This window comes from Dromiciops gliroides, chromosome 3, assembly GCF_019393635.1.
Source record: "Dromiciops gliroides isolate mDroGli1 chromosome 3, mDroGli1.pri, whole genome shotgun sequence".
NCBI lineage: Eukaryota > Metazoa > Chordata > Mammalia > Microbiotheria > Microbiotheriidae > Dromiciops > Dromiciops gliroides.
In genome coordinates, this window is record NC_057863.1 from 647848323 (window position 1) to 647865068 (window position 16746).

The window sequence follows — 16746 nt, forward strand, 5'->3', positions numbered from 1 at the left end:
CCCAAAGATGCAGCCCCGTACTCACCTCCCCCATCACCCAGACTCACACGGAATCAAGCAAGCTTTCACTTTATTGTTGGCTGGAGCTTAAACTACATGTAGCCCCCTGCCCCCATCAGCCCAGGGTGGTAGAGGCCATGGGATGCCCCGGCCTGCCCTGTGGATGTGAGGGTGGGATTGGATCACCCCCTTTGTGGGGGGTTGGGGGGAAGGAGAAGGCATGGAAGGGTCCACTGATGGATGATGAGAAGGGCCTCCCAGGGGGATAGAGGGAGCTAGAGGATCCCCATGGAAGGCTCTGGGGTCCTTTCAGTTGACACTGAAGGGAACAGGGCCTGTCTCTCCCAGCTTCCCGTTGGAGTTGATGGCCTCCTGAACCTTGTCCACCAGCGATGTCCACTGGCGCTGCAGGTCGGTGGCCAGGGGCTGGAACCAGGCCTTCAGGCGGTCGTGAAGGCCCTGCAGCTGAGCCTGCAGCTGGGCTGACTGCTCATCCATCTTGGCTTTGACTTCCTCCACTTGGGTGCGCATCTGATCCAGGTGGCTCTGCAGGCGCTCCCCTGCCAGGGTGCCCAGGTTGGCCACCCTCTTCTTGTTTTGCTCTTGGACCCGTTCCAGCAGGGGCACCAGGCGCTGCTTCAGGGAGCCGAGCCCGCGTTCCACACCCTCCTGGGCTCCAGCCTGGTAGGTGGCCAAGCGGGTCTGCAGCTCCTCGTAGTCCCGCCCAATGCGCTTCTTCATCTTGCGCACGTAGGCAGATACCCGGTTCCTGACCTCATCTATGTTATGGTTGACTACAGCATGGAACTCTCGGTGGTACTGGGCAAGCCGGGACCCCACATCCTCCATGTCAGCCCCGAGGCGGGCCTGGGCCGCACTGAGTTCCTTGGTCAGCCGAGCCCGGGTCTCCTCAGCCATGGGAGTCAGCTCCTGGTTCAGTTCAGCTTTGTATGCATTCAGCTCAGTCAGAGTGTCTGTCATGAGGCCTCTGTGGGAGGAGCAGAACAAAGCTGGAGCAGACCCTGGAGGTCACCCCATGTACAGCTGAAGGAGCTGAGGTGGTCCCATGGTCACCCAGTCAGGAAGGGGTAGGGGCAGGAATCAAGGCCAGGACTCTGATTTCAGATCTACCTCTGGCCACTTCACTAAACTGGGAAGGAGACAGACATGCAGGGCGGAGGTGATGGTGGGAGAGCTAGAGGGGGCAGAGACAGGAGGAGACAGGCAATGGAGAGGGAGAAAGGGGGCAAAGGGCACTGATGAGTCACAGCCAGAGGCAAAGCTGCACTGGGAGAGTCCAGCTGGAGTTGTAAGTGGAGAGGAGGGATGGGGTTAGGACCATGGCCGGGGGAGTGGCAGAGGGCTCGCTGGGAGTGGGCCTTACCTCAGGTCCTTGACTATCTGGGAACTCCGCACCTCACTCTGCAGATCCTCAGCCCGGGCTTGCAGCTGGTCCAGGTAGCCCTGGAAGCGGCCCATGGCTATCTCCCAGGCCTTGCCTGGCTCTGAACTCCATAGCTCTGGGTCTGGAATCAGCTCCTCCGAAGAAGCCTTGGCCTCTTCCCCCTGGCAGCCTGAGGGGCAGAGAGATGGACATGAGTGCTGGGGTGCTGGGGGTGGAGTGGGAGAGGCTGGGGAGGGAGATTAGCACATCTGGGGAAGGAGGGACAGTCAGATCCTGGAAATGGGAGGAGACAGATAGTGGGAGTCAGGAGAAACAAAGTGAAGGTCTAAGGAGGGGAGAGATTAGAGGGGCCTCTGGGGAAGACACTGAGGGGGGAGGGAGGCTTGGCATGGGATGGGCCGGGACATACCGGTCAAGAGGGCCAGCGCCCACAAGGCCCACAGGAATCTCATCTTCAGCACAGCTGGCGATTGCTCTGCTGGGGTAGAGAGGAGTCTGGCTGAAGTCAGTGACCACCTACCTTTTCTATCCTCCCCCACTAATCCCACTGGTCACCTCCCCCCAATAGATAACAGGGAAGCAGCTGCCCCCAAAGTTCTTCCTCCCAACCCCCTCCCCAAGGTCCCAGACCTGGGGCATTCGCAATCTCAATCTCTTCCCACTGTTAGTCTTTCCTCAAATTTGGATTCCAAAGTTCAATCCCTGCCATTTCCTGAATTCTGTGTCTTTCATTCAAAATTCTAATCTCCTCCATTGTCCGGAGAAGACACAAGGAGTGGCGCTGGATAAACATTACCACATCTTCTAACCAGCGGGGCAAAGGGAATTGCCCAACATCACCCAACTTTGAAAAGAACCCGAGGGCTGGAAAGAGCAGAGGGCCCCCTCGCTCGCTCGTCTAAGCTCCTTGTTTTCTGGATGAGCACAAAGTGGGGAGGGTCAGTGCCCCAGAAATAGGCATCTTCCGAGGTGGGCTTTGAACCTCGAGCCTCTGACTCTGGCCCTGGTCCCCACCCTCACCCCCCTTGCTGCTTGGTGTGGGAAAGCCGAGATTCGAATCCAGATTTCTCTTCCCCAGAACCCGGGGCTCCAAGATGCTGTCCCCCATTTTTCACTCTCCCAGCGTCCCTTTGTCACCCAGACCTGAGCCATCGGTCCTCTTTGTTCCCGAATCTCTTTGGGTTCTTTTCTGTTCCTCTTGCTCAGCGTCCCCTCCAGAAATCTACCTCCCCCATAAGGATTACAGGATTTAGGATGTTGAGTGACTTGGTCCAAGTTACAGGTTTCAAATGGCTGAGATTTGAACCCAAGACCTCATTCCCAATTCAGCTCTTTTCCACCACACCCTGTGCATTGGCTTCTCCATAGCTCACAGACAGGAACACTGAGGCCCGAAGGCAAGTAGCCAATTTGTGGTTGGCTTGAGGTTAGTCCAAGGCTGCCCGTGCCTACATCTCTTTCATCCTCAGCCTCGGTCCCCGGGTTTCTTTACCTTGGCCTGCCTGCTCAGCTGGGGCTTCCTCGGCGTCAGAGATCCTCTCCTGGGCTGAGTAGGACCCGGACTCGGGCCCCTCTTCCAGTTATAGGGCTCCAACCCCCGCCCCCTCCTCCAGGGCCAGGGCGGGCCTGTCACGAGGAGAGCAGGGCCCTCCTCCGTGCCACCCCACCAAGCTTTGGGGGCGGTACACCAGGGCTGCTCTCCCCCTCAGCTTCCAGCCCTTCCTGGGGGTGGGAAGCTGACCTCTCACCGCCTAACCTGACCTGATCCCTACCCCCAGCCCCAAGGGCTGGACAGAGAAAACCCATCCCTCGGTTCCCCTTGGGAGAGCTAAATGGAATTCTAGGGTAGGGGTGAAGACAGGCTCCGGCAGTGGGAGGATGCTGATAGAAATCAGACACTTGGACGAGGATTACTTTTGTTTGGGGGGGGGCAATGGCATATGGTTCTGAGCTTGGGGGGGGGGGGGATGACTTTCTGGGCAGACTGGAGAGCAGGACAGGTTACTGTGGGCCGGCTGTACTGAGTTTGTTCTCTGCTCAGAATATGGGGTGGCGGCTTCCTTCTTTGAAAGGTTGTTTTGTGTGGGGGCAGATCGCTGGATATGAGGGGTCACTGACACACCAGAACACTGGCTCTAAGCCCAGAGGCCCAAGTCTGTTTTTGGAGATGGGGTGGGGGCAGGGAGATGACACAGATGCCTGTGTCAGTGGGGGACCATTCCACAAACCCTAGAGGAACAGAACTTAGGAGCCTAAGAACAAAGGTTAGGGCAACTGATCCCCCAACTTAAGGGCATGGAGATGGGAGGGCCTAATCAGACTGCGAGGCCCCACAGGCCTTTTATTTGGGGGAAGAACTCAGTGGCATTAGCTGTTGGGACATTTAGCTTTTTTTGGGGGGGTGGGGACCTCAGATGCCAGGGTAATTTTCTGCCTTGGAGAGAGAGGGCCACCTACTAAATGACCTCTCCCCTTGTCCACAGGATGTCCTGCAGACTCTGAAGCCGCAGACTCAGATGGAGGAACAGAAAATGGCCAGCTTTGAGAAGGGCTAGGAAACTCCTGTCTGCTCCCACTTCCTGCTGCAGGGAAGGGGGCAAAGAGCCATGAACTACAGTGACCTGGAGGGCAGGGGCACGTGGAAGATGGGCTGGGATGTCAGTTCTTGGACCGTGTGTATGTAGGAAGGCCCAGGTGGTCCTGGGGCCTGTTGGGAGAGGAGGCGGTCTACACTGGCTCTTTGAGGGTGGAGTCCCTGAGGCCCTGTCCTTGTTCTTGGGGGGCCTAGACCCAGACACCCAAGTTCCATCTCCTCAAACAACCGAGCTCCACAACCCTGCCTCTTGGTACCTAGAACCAGAACCAGTTCTTTGAGGCCCATCCTTCCAGAACCCAACTGTCCCCTCAGGCCTGGATATGCGCTAGGACAAAGTCCATGGCTCTCCACCCTGTTGTCACCACAGGGCAAGAGGTCACCGACTGAAGTTATGATCTTCTCCCACTGGTTGATTGGGGTGGGAGGCAGGTAGACCAGGAACTGAGAATGCCCAAGACAGGACAGAGACAAGGAGAGGCAGACAGGAGAGCTGGAAGGGACCTCAGAGGCCATTTGCCAGGATTCGAACACGGGTCCTCAGGCTCCATCCAGCGCCAGCAGCTTTATTTATCGGGGCCATGAGGAAGGAAGACAAGGGGAAGAGCTAACTGAGCACATAGGAAGCCTGGGGTACAAGGGAGAAGGGGGGACAGAAAGCAAGGCCATGGATGATGTCTGAAGGAGGGAAAAGAGCGAGAAGAGAGTATGGAGACCCCTCCCTCCCAGACATACAGACGGCACCTCCTCCCTGTTACTCACTTTTTTAGCCATGTATTTTTGTGGGTTTTTTCTGTAAAATGTTCTCTTTTTTCCATAACTTATAAACATGATTTACACCGAGGGGGGCAGCGGCAGAGGGGCTGAGTGGGGGAGAGGCCAAGGGAAATGGACGGAACTGGGGGGCTGGGGTGACGACGCCCCCTCCTGTGGCCACCGGTGAGGCAGGGCAGGGATGCCCAGCCCCCACTGCACGCACTCTCCAGCAGCCCAGCTCCATCACTTGGGGGAAGGAGAGAGGCCCCACCCCGAGGCCCCCCCCATAGTCCTTCTTCCCACCTGGGTCTCCTAGATTCCTGAGCACTTTCCAGGAATGGGGAGGGGGGCAGGGGGATTGGTCTTCCAGTGTTCTGAAGTCCCTGTCCGAAAGCCTGAAGTCTCCCTGGCCACGCCCAAGGTCTCCCCAGATCTGGGGTCTCCCCCCAGACTCTCTTAGCCCTCGGGAACCTCAGATGCCCTTCCTCCCCAGCCTGGAGCAGAGGGAAGGAGGGCCAAGCCGGGCCAGGCGGTGTGGTGGGTTCAGCCGATAGTGAGGCCAAAACCACACTGGAACTTGTTCTTTCGATGATTGAGGAAGGCGCCCAGGGCCAGCGTCAGGGGCAGGGGAGGCAGCTTCTTCTCCAGGGTTGCCCCCACGATCCAGTTACTGTCCATGGAGCCTGGGGAAAATGATGGGGAGAGACTAAGCCTCTGAGGGAAGGGGGGTGGGAGGGGCCGAGGGCTCCTGAGGGAGCCAGCCCAGAGAGGCCTCACAACCTGCCCCCCATTTCTATAGAGGCTTCAGGGGTGGGACAGGGCCCCCAAGGGCTAGGTACCTTTGAAGAGGAGGTTGGCCCTGGGAAGGTCCAGTTGGTAGCCGAAGGAGACGCTGGTGTCCTGCATTCGGGTGCTGGCTTCAAATTCCACCCCGACTTGGAGCTGGAGAAAGCCAGAGGGTCAGGGGTCAGTGCTGGGAGCCCCCCCCCTCCCTCCCCAGGCCCATCCCTTCCAGCCCCTTTCCCTGCTCCTGCCACGGCCTCACCTGGTCACTGGCCTTGTGGTAATACGTGGCGTGGGCTCCTGCCTGGCCCACGGTCAAGGTCGCCAGCCAGTTAGGCGCTGGGGGAGGGGAGACCAGCGTTAGGAGGAGGCTCTGCTGGGCCCCTGCCCGTGAACACAGAGCCCAGCCTCTTACCTGTGTACTTCCCGGCCAGGGACATGACAGTGCCTTCCTCTCCTGGCCTTCGGTGATAAACCAGCTCCCCGCCCAAGGCCAGGCATGGAGTGATGCTCTGAAGGTAGTGAGCCACCAGGATCCCTGGGGACGGGGAGGGGGAGGGAGTCACCTCGAGACACTGTTCTCCCTCCCGGCCTCCCTGAACCAGGGCCCGGAGACAGCAGCATCCCCTTGGGTCTTCATCCTTCCACCGGTGACAGGGACAGACCCAGAGGCCGAGATGACATCTCTGCACCTCCATCCTCCTGAGCCCGGGCAGGACACAGGAAGAGACTCTCACAGTGCCCCCAGGAGGCCAGAGGGGTCCTCACCTGAGCCCACCAGGACATCGGGGTTCCCCAGGGTCACCGCGGCCGTGAAGTCGGAGCCCCGGTATTCTCCATCCACCTGCCAGTTCACAAACTTCGACTGCTGGGTCTGGGGAGCAGAAGGGGACACGGGGCTTTCGTTCCTGGCTCCCAGGGAGCCCAGCAGCGCCCCCACCCCCCCAGTTGCCCTGCACTTACCTGCACGGCCATCTTGGACCGCAGGCCGGGTCCCACCTGGTGGATCACCTGGGCATTGAGGCTCCCACAGTTGTCCATGTCTCCCACCAGCACCGGGAAGGCCTGCGGGGCAAAGACGGGTGAAGAGGCTGCACTGGTGGAAGGGCAGGGGTCAAGGGCGGGGAGGGGGGGGGGGCTCTTACCTCAGTGGGACTGAGCTGCTTGGTCCCTACATAGGTGACCCCAAAGTGGTAGTTGGAGTCTCCGATGGTGCTGAGGGCCACTGTGTGGTTCACCTGCATGGGGACAGCAGGCCTGAGTGGGGGTGTCAGGGGGCATGACCCCCTATCTTCCCACACCTGGCCTCGGGGCTCACCTGGAAATGGTTGCTGAGGCCCTTGTTCACCGTGAGCTTCACACCCTCCATCTGCACCGGGAAGAGCTCTGCAGGGGAAGGCCCCAGGTCAGCGCCGGGAAACTGAGGCTCGTGGACGGGGTGGGATGCTGAACTGAGGCCACACCCACGAGAGGCCCCAGGACCAACCCCCCCAAGGGCCAACAGCCCCCTCGCCAGGCGGGGAATCTCTCCCCGTAAAAGACGCTGGGCGAGTGCCTCAGTTTCCTCCCCCAGGCAGGGTCACCCTCCAGAGGAGACCCCTCATCCCAGCTCTCCCTCGCCTGGGCTGCAGCTGGGAGGGGCCGAGGAGCCTGACTGTCCAAGGTCACTGAGGGCAGGATTGGAACACAGGACCTGCCTACAAATCGGAGGGGCCCCCCTGTCTGCCCTGAATCCCTAAGGGCATGCTGCTCGAGGAGTCACCCCAGGAGGCCGCCAGGGGGCGCCTGGCTGCAGGGCGCCGGGCCGCAGTGGGGAAGACCCAAGTTCGAATCCAGCCTCAGACCCTTCCCAGATTGGGGGGAGCCCCCTTGGACGGGCCCGACCCGCTGCCTGCCTCAGTTTCCTCAGGTGCTCGTCCCGAGGACCCCCAGCCCTGACTGTCGCACACAGTGGGCGCTTTCCCGGGCGCGCTCCCCCGCCCCCCCGCCGAGGTGCCCCCTAGCGGCGGCGCTCACCCTTGCACTTGCGGTGACACTCCTCGAACGTGCCCGGATTGGGCAGGCAGCAGGCCTCGTCCTCAGGCGTGGGGGTCCCGCACGCGGGGCCACCCGGGACACCTCCGCGGGGCGCGCTCAGGCCGCCCATAGGAGGCAGCGTGAAGCCCGGCGGCGGCGGCGGGAGCGGCGGCGGCGCGGCCACGAGGCCCGGGCCGGACGGGGGGGGCGGCCCCGCGGGCGGCGAGCTGGCGGCCAACACGTTGCCCATGATCACCTGCAGGAAACCGGGGCGAGAGGTCAGGGGTCACAGCTGGCACCCACGTGACTACTCTCCCTCCGCGCCTCGGCCCCGCCGCAAGCCACGTGACCCCCGACCCCAGGCGCTGCTCACTCCGGCGGCTCCGGCTCCTCCCGGCTTCCGCTCCGCACCCCAAACCCCCGTGCGGGAGGCGGTGTCCAACGCGCAGTCGCGGTCCCGGTTCCCTCAGGAAATGGGACCCATCATTGGCCCGAGGGGTCTCTTCGTCATTGGTCGGACTCCCCCGCCGCAACCCCCGCTCCGTAATTATTGGTAGGCTGCCAACAGGTCCCTCCCAGATACTACTTCCATTGGTTCGATCAAGGAACACGTCTTCTGATTGGTCTAGGATTTGTCCGTCCCTAGCGCCCAATAGGGGATTTGCCCCACAAATCCGTTCTCTTCTTGCATTTTCATTGGTTATTATCCTGGAAAAGCCCACCTTCGTGCAGCACCCATTGACCTTCCTAGGGAGCGTCATTTTTCATTGGTTTATGGTTCCACCTCTTTTACGCTCCCAAACATGACGTTAGACACGCAACTCCCTCATTCTCTACCTTGTCATAGGACTGTGGCTTCACAAGTTCCACCCGCTCTGCTTCCCATTGGCAGGCCCTTAGACTGTCTCTCCCCATTAGCTACGCATCTCCCCACGCCCTCCTCCAAGCCAGACGCTCGCTCCTTCTCCAGCCTCCCCATCGCAGCTAGCGGATTGGTCCGAGGGTGAGATAAGGTCGCTGGTGATTGGTGGATGGAGCTGGGTCTCGGCAAGGTAGGCTGTGGTTTAGGCCGGCAGGCGGCAAGGTCAGAGAGGGATTCCCAGAAGGCACCGCAGGTCCGGACTCGCCGATGATCCGTACTCCCTCCCCCTCACCTCCCGTCTGCCGTGACCCAGAATGCTTTGGCCGGGCCTCCGTGACCCTGACCAGCTCCTTAGGGCGCCATTATTTTCCCGCCATGCCCCGGGGCTGCCCTTCACTACTTTTCATGCTCAGCCCCGGGGCATGACGGGTAGCGAAGGACCGCTACCGTTAATCCATTTAACAAGCATGGTTACTAAGCTACCTACAGTGTGCCAGGCTCAGGGGATTCAGAAGGGAAAGGGGGCCCACCCTCTTGGACGCAGATAAGCGGGTAGAGGACGTTTGCGGGCCGAGGTCCAGAGGCCCACCTGTACAAAGCGGGGCAGGAAGGAAGCATGGGGCGGGGAGGGGCCTGGAAGTGGGAAATGGAAAGTGCGGCGTTGAGCCGCTTTGGCTGCCTGGAGAGTCATGGGGCCCACACGCGGGTAGAGACGTAAAAAGTGGTTTATTAGGAAACACTTGTGTACAAAACTCAGTTCCCCTCCCCCCCAGGCTGGGGGCGGGGGCAGGGCTAGCCCAGCCAGCCCGTCAGGCCTTTGCCCCCGGGGCGGGCTGGAGGCGGGCAGCCCACCTCTCCTGCCCGCAGGAAGTGTGTGCAGGGGACTGGGACGGATCCCATCCTGCAGCCCAGGGCTCAAGTCTGGGTGCAGGGAAAGGCGGGTGGGGTCGAGGAGGCGGGGGTAAGCAGCGAGGTGGGGGAGGGTCCGGCCCAGAGGTCCTGGCCTGGGTCACAGGCATGGCCATTCTTGAGCCAGGGGCCACACTCTACAGGTCCCCAAGTCACCGGTATAAGTTAGAGGGCAGGTGTGACGTCACAGTCATGGCAAAGGGCCCGGCTTTGGTGGGTGTCAGAGGGCTCGAGGAGGACGACTCCCAAGGGGAGGCGGTGGTCCCCAGCCCCGAGGGCGGGGGGCAGCAGCCAGCTTCCTGCGGTGGGAGGCGGGCAGGGGGCTCACACGTACATTGCCCGGGACATGACGAAGCCCTTAACTTGGTAGGCCTCGGCCGTGGTATATGCCAGGGCGTCATAGATGGGGTTGATCTTGTCCAGGTAGTCGTCCTTGTCCTCCAGGGAAAGCCTCTCTTCTCCAGCAGCAGCTCCTGGCTCCTCCAGGTTCGAGGGCATGGCAGATGCCCGCTCCTCCAGGGTAGGCAGCTCATGGTATCGTGGCATGTCCTGGGCAAGGAAAAAGGGTCATGGGGATCTTCTTCCTTTTCCCCAGCCCCTCTCCCCACAGAACCCTCAGAGGGCCCTCGGGATCATGGTCTCCACACCCACCCACTCCTACAGAAGGGGAAAGGACCTTCTGGAGGTCCCATCAAACACATGAGGGGCCTCAGCTGCATTACCTGTTCAGGTGCCACCAGGCTAGGCTCAAAGTATGGGGTCTTCAGAGGGATGTGCTCCGAACTACCTAGAGTGAACAGCTGAGAGGGCTGGGGGCAGAGAGAAGGGGGGTTGGGGACAAGTCAGGGCAGATTCGGGGGGCTGGAGGAAGGGGAATACCCAGAACTGGAAAAGGGAAGGGGTCAGAATGCATGCGAGGGAACAAGATGCACCGGAGGGGGAGTGTTGCATGCTGGTCAGGGATGTCTGGGGGAATGGAAGGATGATGGAGGAAAAAGGGATGGAGAGGGAAATCTTACCATTTCTGGTTCCTCCAATTTCATCTTAGGAGGTGGAGGCTTGTATGCAGGAGGGCCTTCCAGCCTGTGTGTGGAGAAGAAGGGGGGAGATCATATTTCATTCCCTGGGGCTTCTGCTAGTGGCCCAACAATTCACTTAGTTCTTAAGCACCTACTATATTCCAGACACTGGAGCTTTAGGGACAAAAATGAAACAATCCCTGCCTTCAAAGAGCTTACATTCTCTTGGGTTGGGAAGGAGACAACACACTGCATTGGGTAAGTGAAAGGACAGGTTTTAAGACACTGAAAAGGTTTTGAGTTTGGTCAGAAACAGTAGGCTGTGTCTACTTTGCTTGACCACAGTATCTCCTATCATTCCTCCCTTTCATGACCAACCATTCACTTGGCAAATTCCACGTGTGCTTCAGACTCCACCATTGGACTAAAATTACTCTCTAGGGTTACAGTATGATGCCTCAGACCACATCCAGTGGAATGTTCTCAGTCTTCGTCCTTCCTGGGCTCTCTATCTCTGACAGTATACACCAACCCCTTTCTTCCTGAAAATGCTTTCTCCAAAGTTTCATGACTCTGCTCTTATAATTGTTGAAAAAAGACATTGAGAAAGAGAATAAAGAAAATTCTTGGGAGAGAGCTGGCTTAACTACTATTTTATAAAGAAATAGTACCCCAAAAAATATTTCCTGAGGATTGAATCTGCAGAAATTGTTTGTAGTGATGGTTTGACAAGTTAAAGAGATAGTTTTCTGATTGGGTTGGAGAGAACCTGGAGAAGCCAGAGAAAAAGAAAATGGATGACACTTACTAGCTGTGTGACCTTGGGCAAGTCACTTAACCCTCATTGTCCTACCCCCACCTCCCCAAAAATGTAATTCGGAAGTATTTGGGGCAGCTAGATGGTGCAGTGGATAAAGCATTGGCCCTGGATTTAGGAGGACCTGAGTTCAAATCTGGCCTCAGACATGACACTTACTAGCTGTGTGACCCTGGGCAAGTCACTTAGCCCTCATTGCCCCACAAAAAACAAAAACAAAACCACAGTTCATGAGAAAGATGGAAAGGCCTCACTCGATGGAACTGCTTTAACCTTCATCTTGTGAAAGGAATGAAGGGAATTCTCGAGAAGAAACTTTGCTTGGTATCTTGAGTGAACTAAAGAGTGGGAACTGTATTTTCAGAAACTTACCAGCCATCACAAAGGTGGTCAGTCCAAGGTGCCTCTTAAACTCTCATAGGTCTAATGGCTAAACCAGTGTAAATAATTATTTTTACTTATGTTGTTGCTAATAAATTGCCACCACCAGTAATCAATCAATAACCATCCTGATTTAATCCTAGAAGATTAGGGGTTTTGCCATAATAGATTTGAACAACTGCTTATGGGGAAAGGATTTTCTACTAAGTCAAGCAGGAGGCTGAGCAGTATGAAGTGGGCATTGCTAAATAGCCAGCTTACACATATATCCTGCATCTTCTTCCTGCCCTCAAGAACAACTTCCTCTTTCTCCTTAGGCTCCCTTCCTTTCTCCCAGGGAGTCATTCATCTGTCCTACCCCTTTTCTCTACCACATAACTGGGGATTTGGGGAGCTGGAAGAACCAAAGCCTTACCCATCGAGGGGACAGATAAAAGAACCCTCTTCCTTGATTTTTCTCCTGGTTCTCTTTCCATGTCTCCATCCAGTCCTTTATGAGCTTTCCTATCTCTTACCATCTAAGTGTGAGTGTATCTTGAGGCCCTGTCCTGAGGTGGGTCTCTTCTGTGTGTGTGAGACCCTGAGTGATGGAAGGTCAGTGGAATTCAATCTGTGACACGCTATAATCTGAAAGACTTTCAATCAGAATTTGAGAGTTGGCGGGGCCCCAGGTGGCCATGTAATCCAAGCTGTTTGTAAGAAAAATCCCCACTTTAACACACCAAAGAAGTGATCAGATTTATGAACTGCTTGAAGATATCCAAGGAGTGGGAACCTATCACATCCCTCTCTAGGCAGGCCATTTCAAAATGAGAGCTTTTTGGCAGCTCTAATTGTCAACAAGGTTTTCCTGACATTGCCTGAATTTTCCTCTTTGCAATTCCACGCACTACTCTTGGTTGCAAGGGGGGAAGCTGGCTCTTCTGGGGCCAAAAAACCCAAATCTGATGATGACTCCACATGTCATTCTTCAGATCCTTAAAGGCAGCTTTCGTGCTCCTGAGTCTTGATTCGTACAGGTTAACCATGCCAAATTCCCTCAGTTGAGCCTCTTATGTCATCGACATTTTTTTTTTTTTTGTGGGGCAATGGGGGTTAAGTGACTTGCCCAGGGTCACACAGCTAGTAAGTGTCAAGTGTCTGAGGCCAGATTTGAACTCAGGTACTCCTGAATCCAGGGCCAGTGCTTTATCCACTGCGCCACCTAGCCGCCCTGTCATCGACTTTTCAAGGCCTTTCACTATCCTGGCTGCTCTCCTCTGGACACTCTCCAGTTTATGTCCTTTTAAAACCATGATAGCCAGAACAGCTTACAGTACACCAGGGGATCTTTGGTAGTACATTGGGACCATCACACCTCTCTGCTTCTGGAAACTATTTCCTCAACGCAACTGTATTAACTTTTTATTGTTTTTGTTGTTGTGCATTAACTCTTTAGGGTGCTATGCTGCTGACTCATCTTGAGTTTGCAGTCCACTAAATCCTGGCATTTTTCTTCCCCAAACTACCATTTATTGCTGCTTCTAAGAGGTGTGAAGTGGATTTTTGACAGTTGATAACTTGCCTCTCGTGAATTTCACTATCTTTTGGGATACTGATTGTCTTCCACTTGAATAGCAGCAACTCCTCCCAAGTGGTCATCTGCAGATTTTACGAGCAACTAAGTCACTAATAAAAGTTAGTTGGCTAGCAACCGCCAAGCACAGATCTCTAGGACATAGCCATGTTGACACTGAACTCTTAGCAACTACCCCGAGTCCAGCAATCCATCTAATCTATATCTCTCCATCTTCTTCAAGAGGAGAGATGGCCCAAACCCCATTATCAAGCACCAGTGGCAGAGCTTGAACCTGTTCTCAAGCACCAGACTAACCTACTTTCCAAGGACTAGCCTTGTTAAGTATAGAAAGAATCATCACCAGGTAACCAGGTAGTTGGTGAGAAATTCTTTGGCCAAAGCAGCCGGTGAAAAATACAAATTAGCCTGTGGTTCTGGACTTGCCCCAGGACACTTCTTTAGTGACTGACAGAAAGGTGGGCCAAGGGTGCTGAAGTATCACTTTTTAGACTGTAGAAACTTAGCTGCTGGTGCTCTAAATGTGAGATTCTTACCCAGGGATTAATGAGTAGATTTCTAGGGGAACTGGATCGAGTAGTTACTAGAAGAGTAGAATCTTCAAGCCTGATATTTCCACTGCCTGTAAACCCATAACTTTACATACAAAGCTAGTTAACAGGGAGGGATAGTGGCCCATAAATTCTTAGAGAGGAAGATCAAGGAGTTGCCACGGTTAAGAAACAAGATTTCATGGGCTAGATACCAGATCCTCTCATGACACATTTTTTACTGCTTGGAATTTCACTGGCAACAAAGAACACCAGGAAGTTAATTACACCTTATGCATCAGTATCTGATGTGGAAGATGAAGAGGCCATGAAATTCTACCAAGACCTCAGTTTTGTTCTGTTGTGCCCAACTCTCTGACCCCACTTGGGGTTTTCTTGGTAATGATACTGGTAGTTTGCTATTTCCCTCTTCAGCTCATTTTACAGATGAGGAAACTGAGGCAAACAGCGTGAAGCAACTTCCTCAGGGTCACACAGCTAATAAAATGAGGCTATATTTGAACTCAGAAAGATGAGTCTTCCTGACTCCAAGGCCCAGTGCTCTATCCACTGGGCCACCTAGCTAACTGCCCCATAAAATTTCAGTAAGCTCCTTTAAATTAAATCAACATAAACTTAATATAAACTTAACTGGGGAGGGGGGGGAAAGATGAGAATAATTAGTGTTGGAGAGGTCAGGGAAAGATAGGTAAGTCAATACACTGTTGATGGAGCAATGATTTTGAACGATGATGAGGGAAAAAAGTAACTAAAATATGCATGGGCTTTGACCCAGCAATTTCATCTACTCCACTGAGGTCAGACAGAAATAAAAGTCCCATCGCATAATGCTCATAGCAGCACTTTCTGTGTTTGCAAATTATGGCATGTGAATGTAATAGGATATTATTAAGCCATAAGAAAAAACACATGAAGAATTCCGAGAAGCATCAAGAGCCCCAAACTGAAGTCAGCTGAACCAGGAAAACAAACTATATAATGACTATGATAATGTAGGAAATAGAATCTGACTCTAGGCACATAGTCATAGCTCTAATGTTCTCAGAAGAGTTGCCAAAGAATTATAGACCATACAGAAGCCCCCTACCTTTTGTCACAAATGTTTCCCCCAAAGGAGGGTCAAGACGAATGTGACATGATGAATGCACCCTTATGCAACTGGTTGTATCGGAGAATCTCAGGATCTCAGAGGCCAACTAGTGCAGCTGACCAAGAATGCTTAGGACATCCAACACATGACTCCAGCCTTTGGTTGGTGACCTCTAATGAGGGGGAAACCCACTAATTTTGGAGGCTGCTCACTCACCTTGTGGAAAGCAGTTATTTTTAGGGAGTTTTCCCCAGCAAACCTCAATTTACCTCTTTCCAATTTCTATCATTTGCTTACTGGGACCAATGTCCCCCTTAAAAGTGACTGCTGCTCATATGCCACCACCTTGAGGAGACCCTCTGCCATGCTGGTCTATGTTCTCTGGATACTCTCCAACTTATTAAAATGTGGTGCCCAGAACTTAACACAATCCTGCAGGTACAAGGGCTTCCACCATCATAATCTTGGATGCCACACCTCTCTCAATGTAACCCAAGATCACATTAGCTATTTTAACCACTGTGTACATAGTTGACTGTGCTTGAATTCTAAGACTCCCAGAGAGTTTTCTGATGAGCTGCTCTCTAGCCATTTCTTTTGTATTTTTTTGGTTAATTTTTTGAAGCCAAGTGTGAGTATATACAAAAGTTAGCAAAGGAAAAAAAAGCTTAAATTGCAGCAAGACTTTTGGGACCCCTTCCTGGAAAGATTTTTTTTTAAATTCAATTACCTATCCTTCCCTGTTTAAGGAAATCTGTAAATACAAGTATGCTTCTATCCAAGTGATTGATAAAAATATTCACTAGCATAGATCTGTGGGCCACCCTCCCAAGCAGACATTCAACTGTTAATATCTACTCTTGAGATGCAGTCATTTACTCAAGTCAGCTTTCATTTGTTCCCCCTTGTCCAGCCCACTCTTTGTCTTTTCCACAAGATTAGATGAGACTATTTCACGAGACTTTATCAGAGGCTTTGTTAAAATCCAGTTAAACTGTATCTAAGGCAATCACAAAGCCAGTTAAACTGTATCTAAGGCAATCACAAAGCCAGTTAAACTGTATCTAAAGCAATCTCCTGACCCACAAATTTAGCGATCCTGTCAACAAAGGAATTAAGGCTATCTGATAACTTAATGAAATCATGCAGGCTGGTTTTGTATAATTAATGCTTCCTTTCCTATGTTTAGTAACCATTCCTTTAATACCTTGTAGAATTTTGCCAGGAATCAAAGTCAAGCTCACTGTTAGGTGGCTCAGTGGATAGAGTGCCAGGCCTGGAGTTAGGAAGACCCGAGTTCAAATCTAGCCTCAAGACACCAGTTGTATGATCCTGGGCAAATCATTTAACCTCTGCCTTGAGTTTCTTCAACCATAAATTAGGGATTACAATAGCACATAATTCTGAGGGTTGTTGTGAGAACCATGTAAGATAGGATTTGTCAAAGCACTGGGCATGGTATTTCTCACACTAGGAAAAAAAATGTGGAGCAAAGGAGACATATTGCAAGACTAGAAAAAGATCTCCCGCTTTTCAGAAGAATGGAACCCCCAAATCTGGGGGCCAGGGAGAAGGGAAGAGAACATTTATTAAGCACCAACCATGTGAGAAAGATCACTTTGTTCAGGATGTAGTTTTTCTGGGGCAAGTGACCTGAAATTATCTGTGGCAGCAACAAAGTCCTCCCTTATTATCTGTGGCCTTACTTATCTTGGAGATCTCCCCCTTTTCCCCAATAGCTATTATATTTGTCCTCTTTCTACTTCAAAGATTGATTTCTTTGTTAGATAAAATAGAATAAGGGATGGTCTTGCCTAATCCTTTCCCTGCCACCCACCCATAGCAGCAGCTCTCTAAGTCCCTTTTTTTTTTTTGGCAGGGCCATGGGGGTTAAGTGACTTGCCCAGGGTCACACAGCTAGTAAGTATCAAGTGTCTGAGGCTGGATTTGAACTCAGGTCCTCCTGAATCCAGGGCCAGTGCTTTATC

General features: G+C 53.8%; 3 protein-coding genes across 4 annotated transcripts in view; all 3 read right to left on the minus strand.

Annotated features, from left to right (window-relative positions):
• Positions 1–53: 53 nt before the first annotated feature.
• Positions 54–3041, minus strand: APOE (apolipoprotein E). Of its 2 annotated transcripts, none has more exons than XM_043994235.1 (4): positions 2898–3041; positions 1815–1880; positions 1385–1574; positions 54–988 (listed from the first exon to the last, which is right to left on the minus strand). In XM_043994235.1, exons 2-4 carry the CDS (start codon positions 1855–1857, stop codon positions 310–312), a joined length of 912 nt encoding a protein of 303 aa, XP_043850170.1. In that variant the 5' UTR covers positions 1858–1880; positions 2898–3041; the 3' UTR covers positions 54–309. The 2 variants fall into 2 exon arrangements, with proteins under 2 accessions (XP_043850170.1, XP_043850171.1); XM_043994236.1 differs by having other exon boundaries at positions 1815–1883; positions 2898–3019.
• A 1715-nt stretch (positions 3042–4756) lies between these two features.
• Positions 4757–8044, minus strand: TOMM40 (translocase of outer mitochondrial membrane 40). Its single transcript, XM_043994234.1, has 10 exons — positions 7927–8044; positions 7554–7809; positions 6856–6923; positions 6683–6775; positions 6501–6602; positions 6306–6411; positions 5953–6075; positions 5800–5876; positions 5594–5696; positions 4757–5437 (listed from the first exon to the last, which is right to left on the minus strand). Exons 2-10 carry the CDS (start codon positions 7801–7803, stop codon positions 5298–5300), a joined length of 1062 nt encoding a protein of 353 aa, XP_043850169.1. The 5' UTR covers positions 7804–7809; positions 7927–8044; the 3' UTR covers positions 4757–5297.
• A 1078-nt stretch (positions 8045–9122) lies between these two features.
• Positions 9123–16746, minus strand: part of NECTIN2 (nectin cell adhesion molecule 2) — a 36612-nt gene continuing 28988 nt past the window's right edge. Inside the window, exons 7-9 of the mRNA XM_043994219.1 lie at positions 10344–10407; positions 10047–10133; positions 9123–9873 (exon numbers count right to left, since the gene is read on the minus strand). Coding sequence (XP_043850154.1) covers positions 9649–9873; positions 10047–10133; positions 10344–10407 — 376 coding nt within the window. The 3' untranslated portion in view covers positions 9123–9648. The remainder of the gene's footprint in view (positions 9874–10046; positions 10134–10343; positions 10408–16746) is intronic.

Bases quoted from the DNA above. Each gene is read 5' to 3' on its own strand.
- APOE (XM_043994235.1), bottom strand. From the start codon at position 1,857: ATGAGATTCCTGTGGGCCTTGTGGGCGCTGGCCCTCTTGACCG. The intron at 1,575-1,814 runs GTATGTCCCGGC...TCTGCCCCTCAG, and splicing joins GGCGCTGGCCCTCTTGACCG to GCTGCCAGGGGGAAGAGGCC. The intron at 989-1,384 runs GTAAGGCCCACT...CTCCTCCCACAG, and splicing joins CAGATAGTCAAGGACCTGAG to AGGCCTCATGACAGACACTC.
- TOMM40 (XM_043994234.1), bottom strand. From the start codon at position 7,803: ATGGGCAACGTGTTGGCCGCCAGCTCGCCGCCCGCGGGGCCGCCCCCC. The intron at 6,924-7,553 runs GTGAGCGCCGCC...CTTCCCCTGCAG, and splicing joins GTGTCACCGCAAGTGCAAGG to AGCTCTTCCCGGTGCAGATG. The intron at 5,438-5,593 runs GTACCTAGCCCT...CATTTTCCCCAG, and splicing joins GGCCAACCTCCTCTTCAAAG to GCTCCATGGACAGTAACTGG.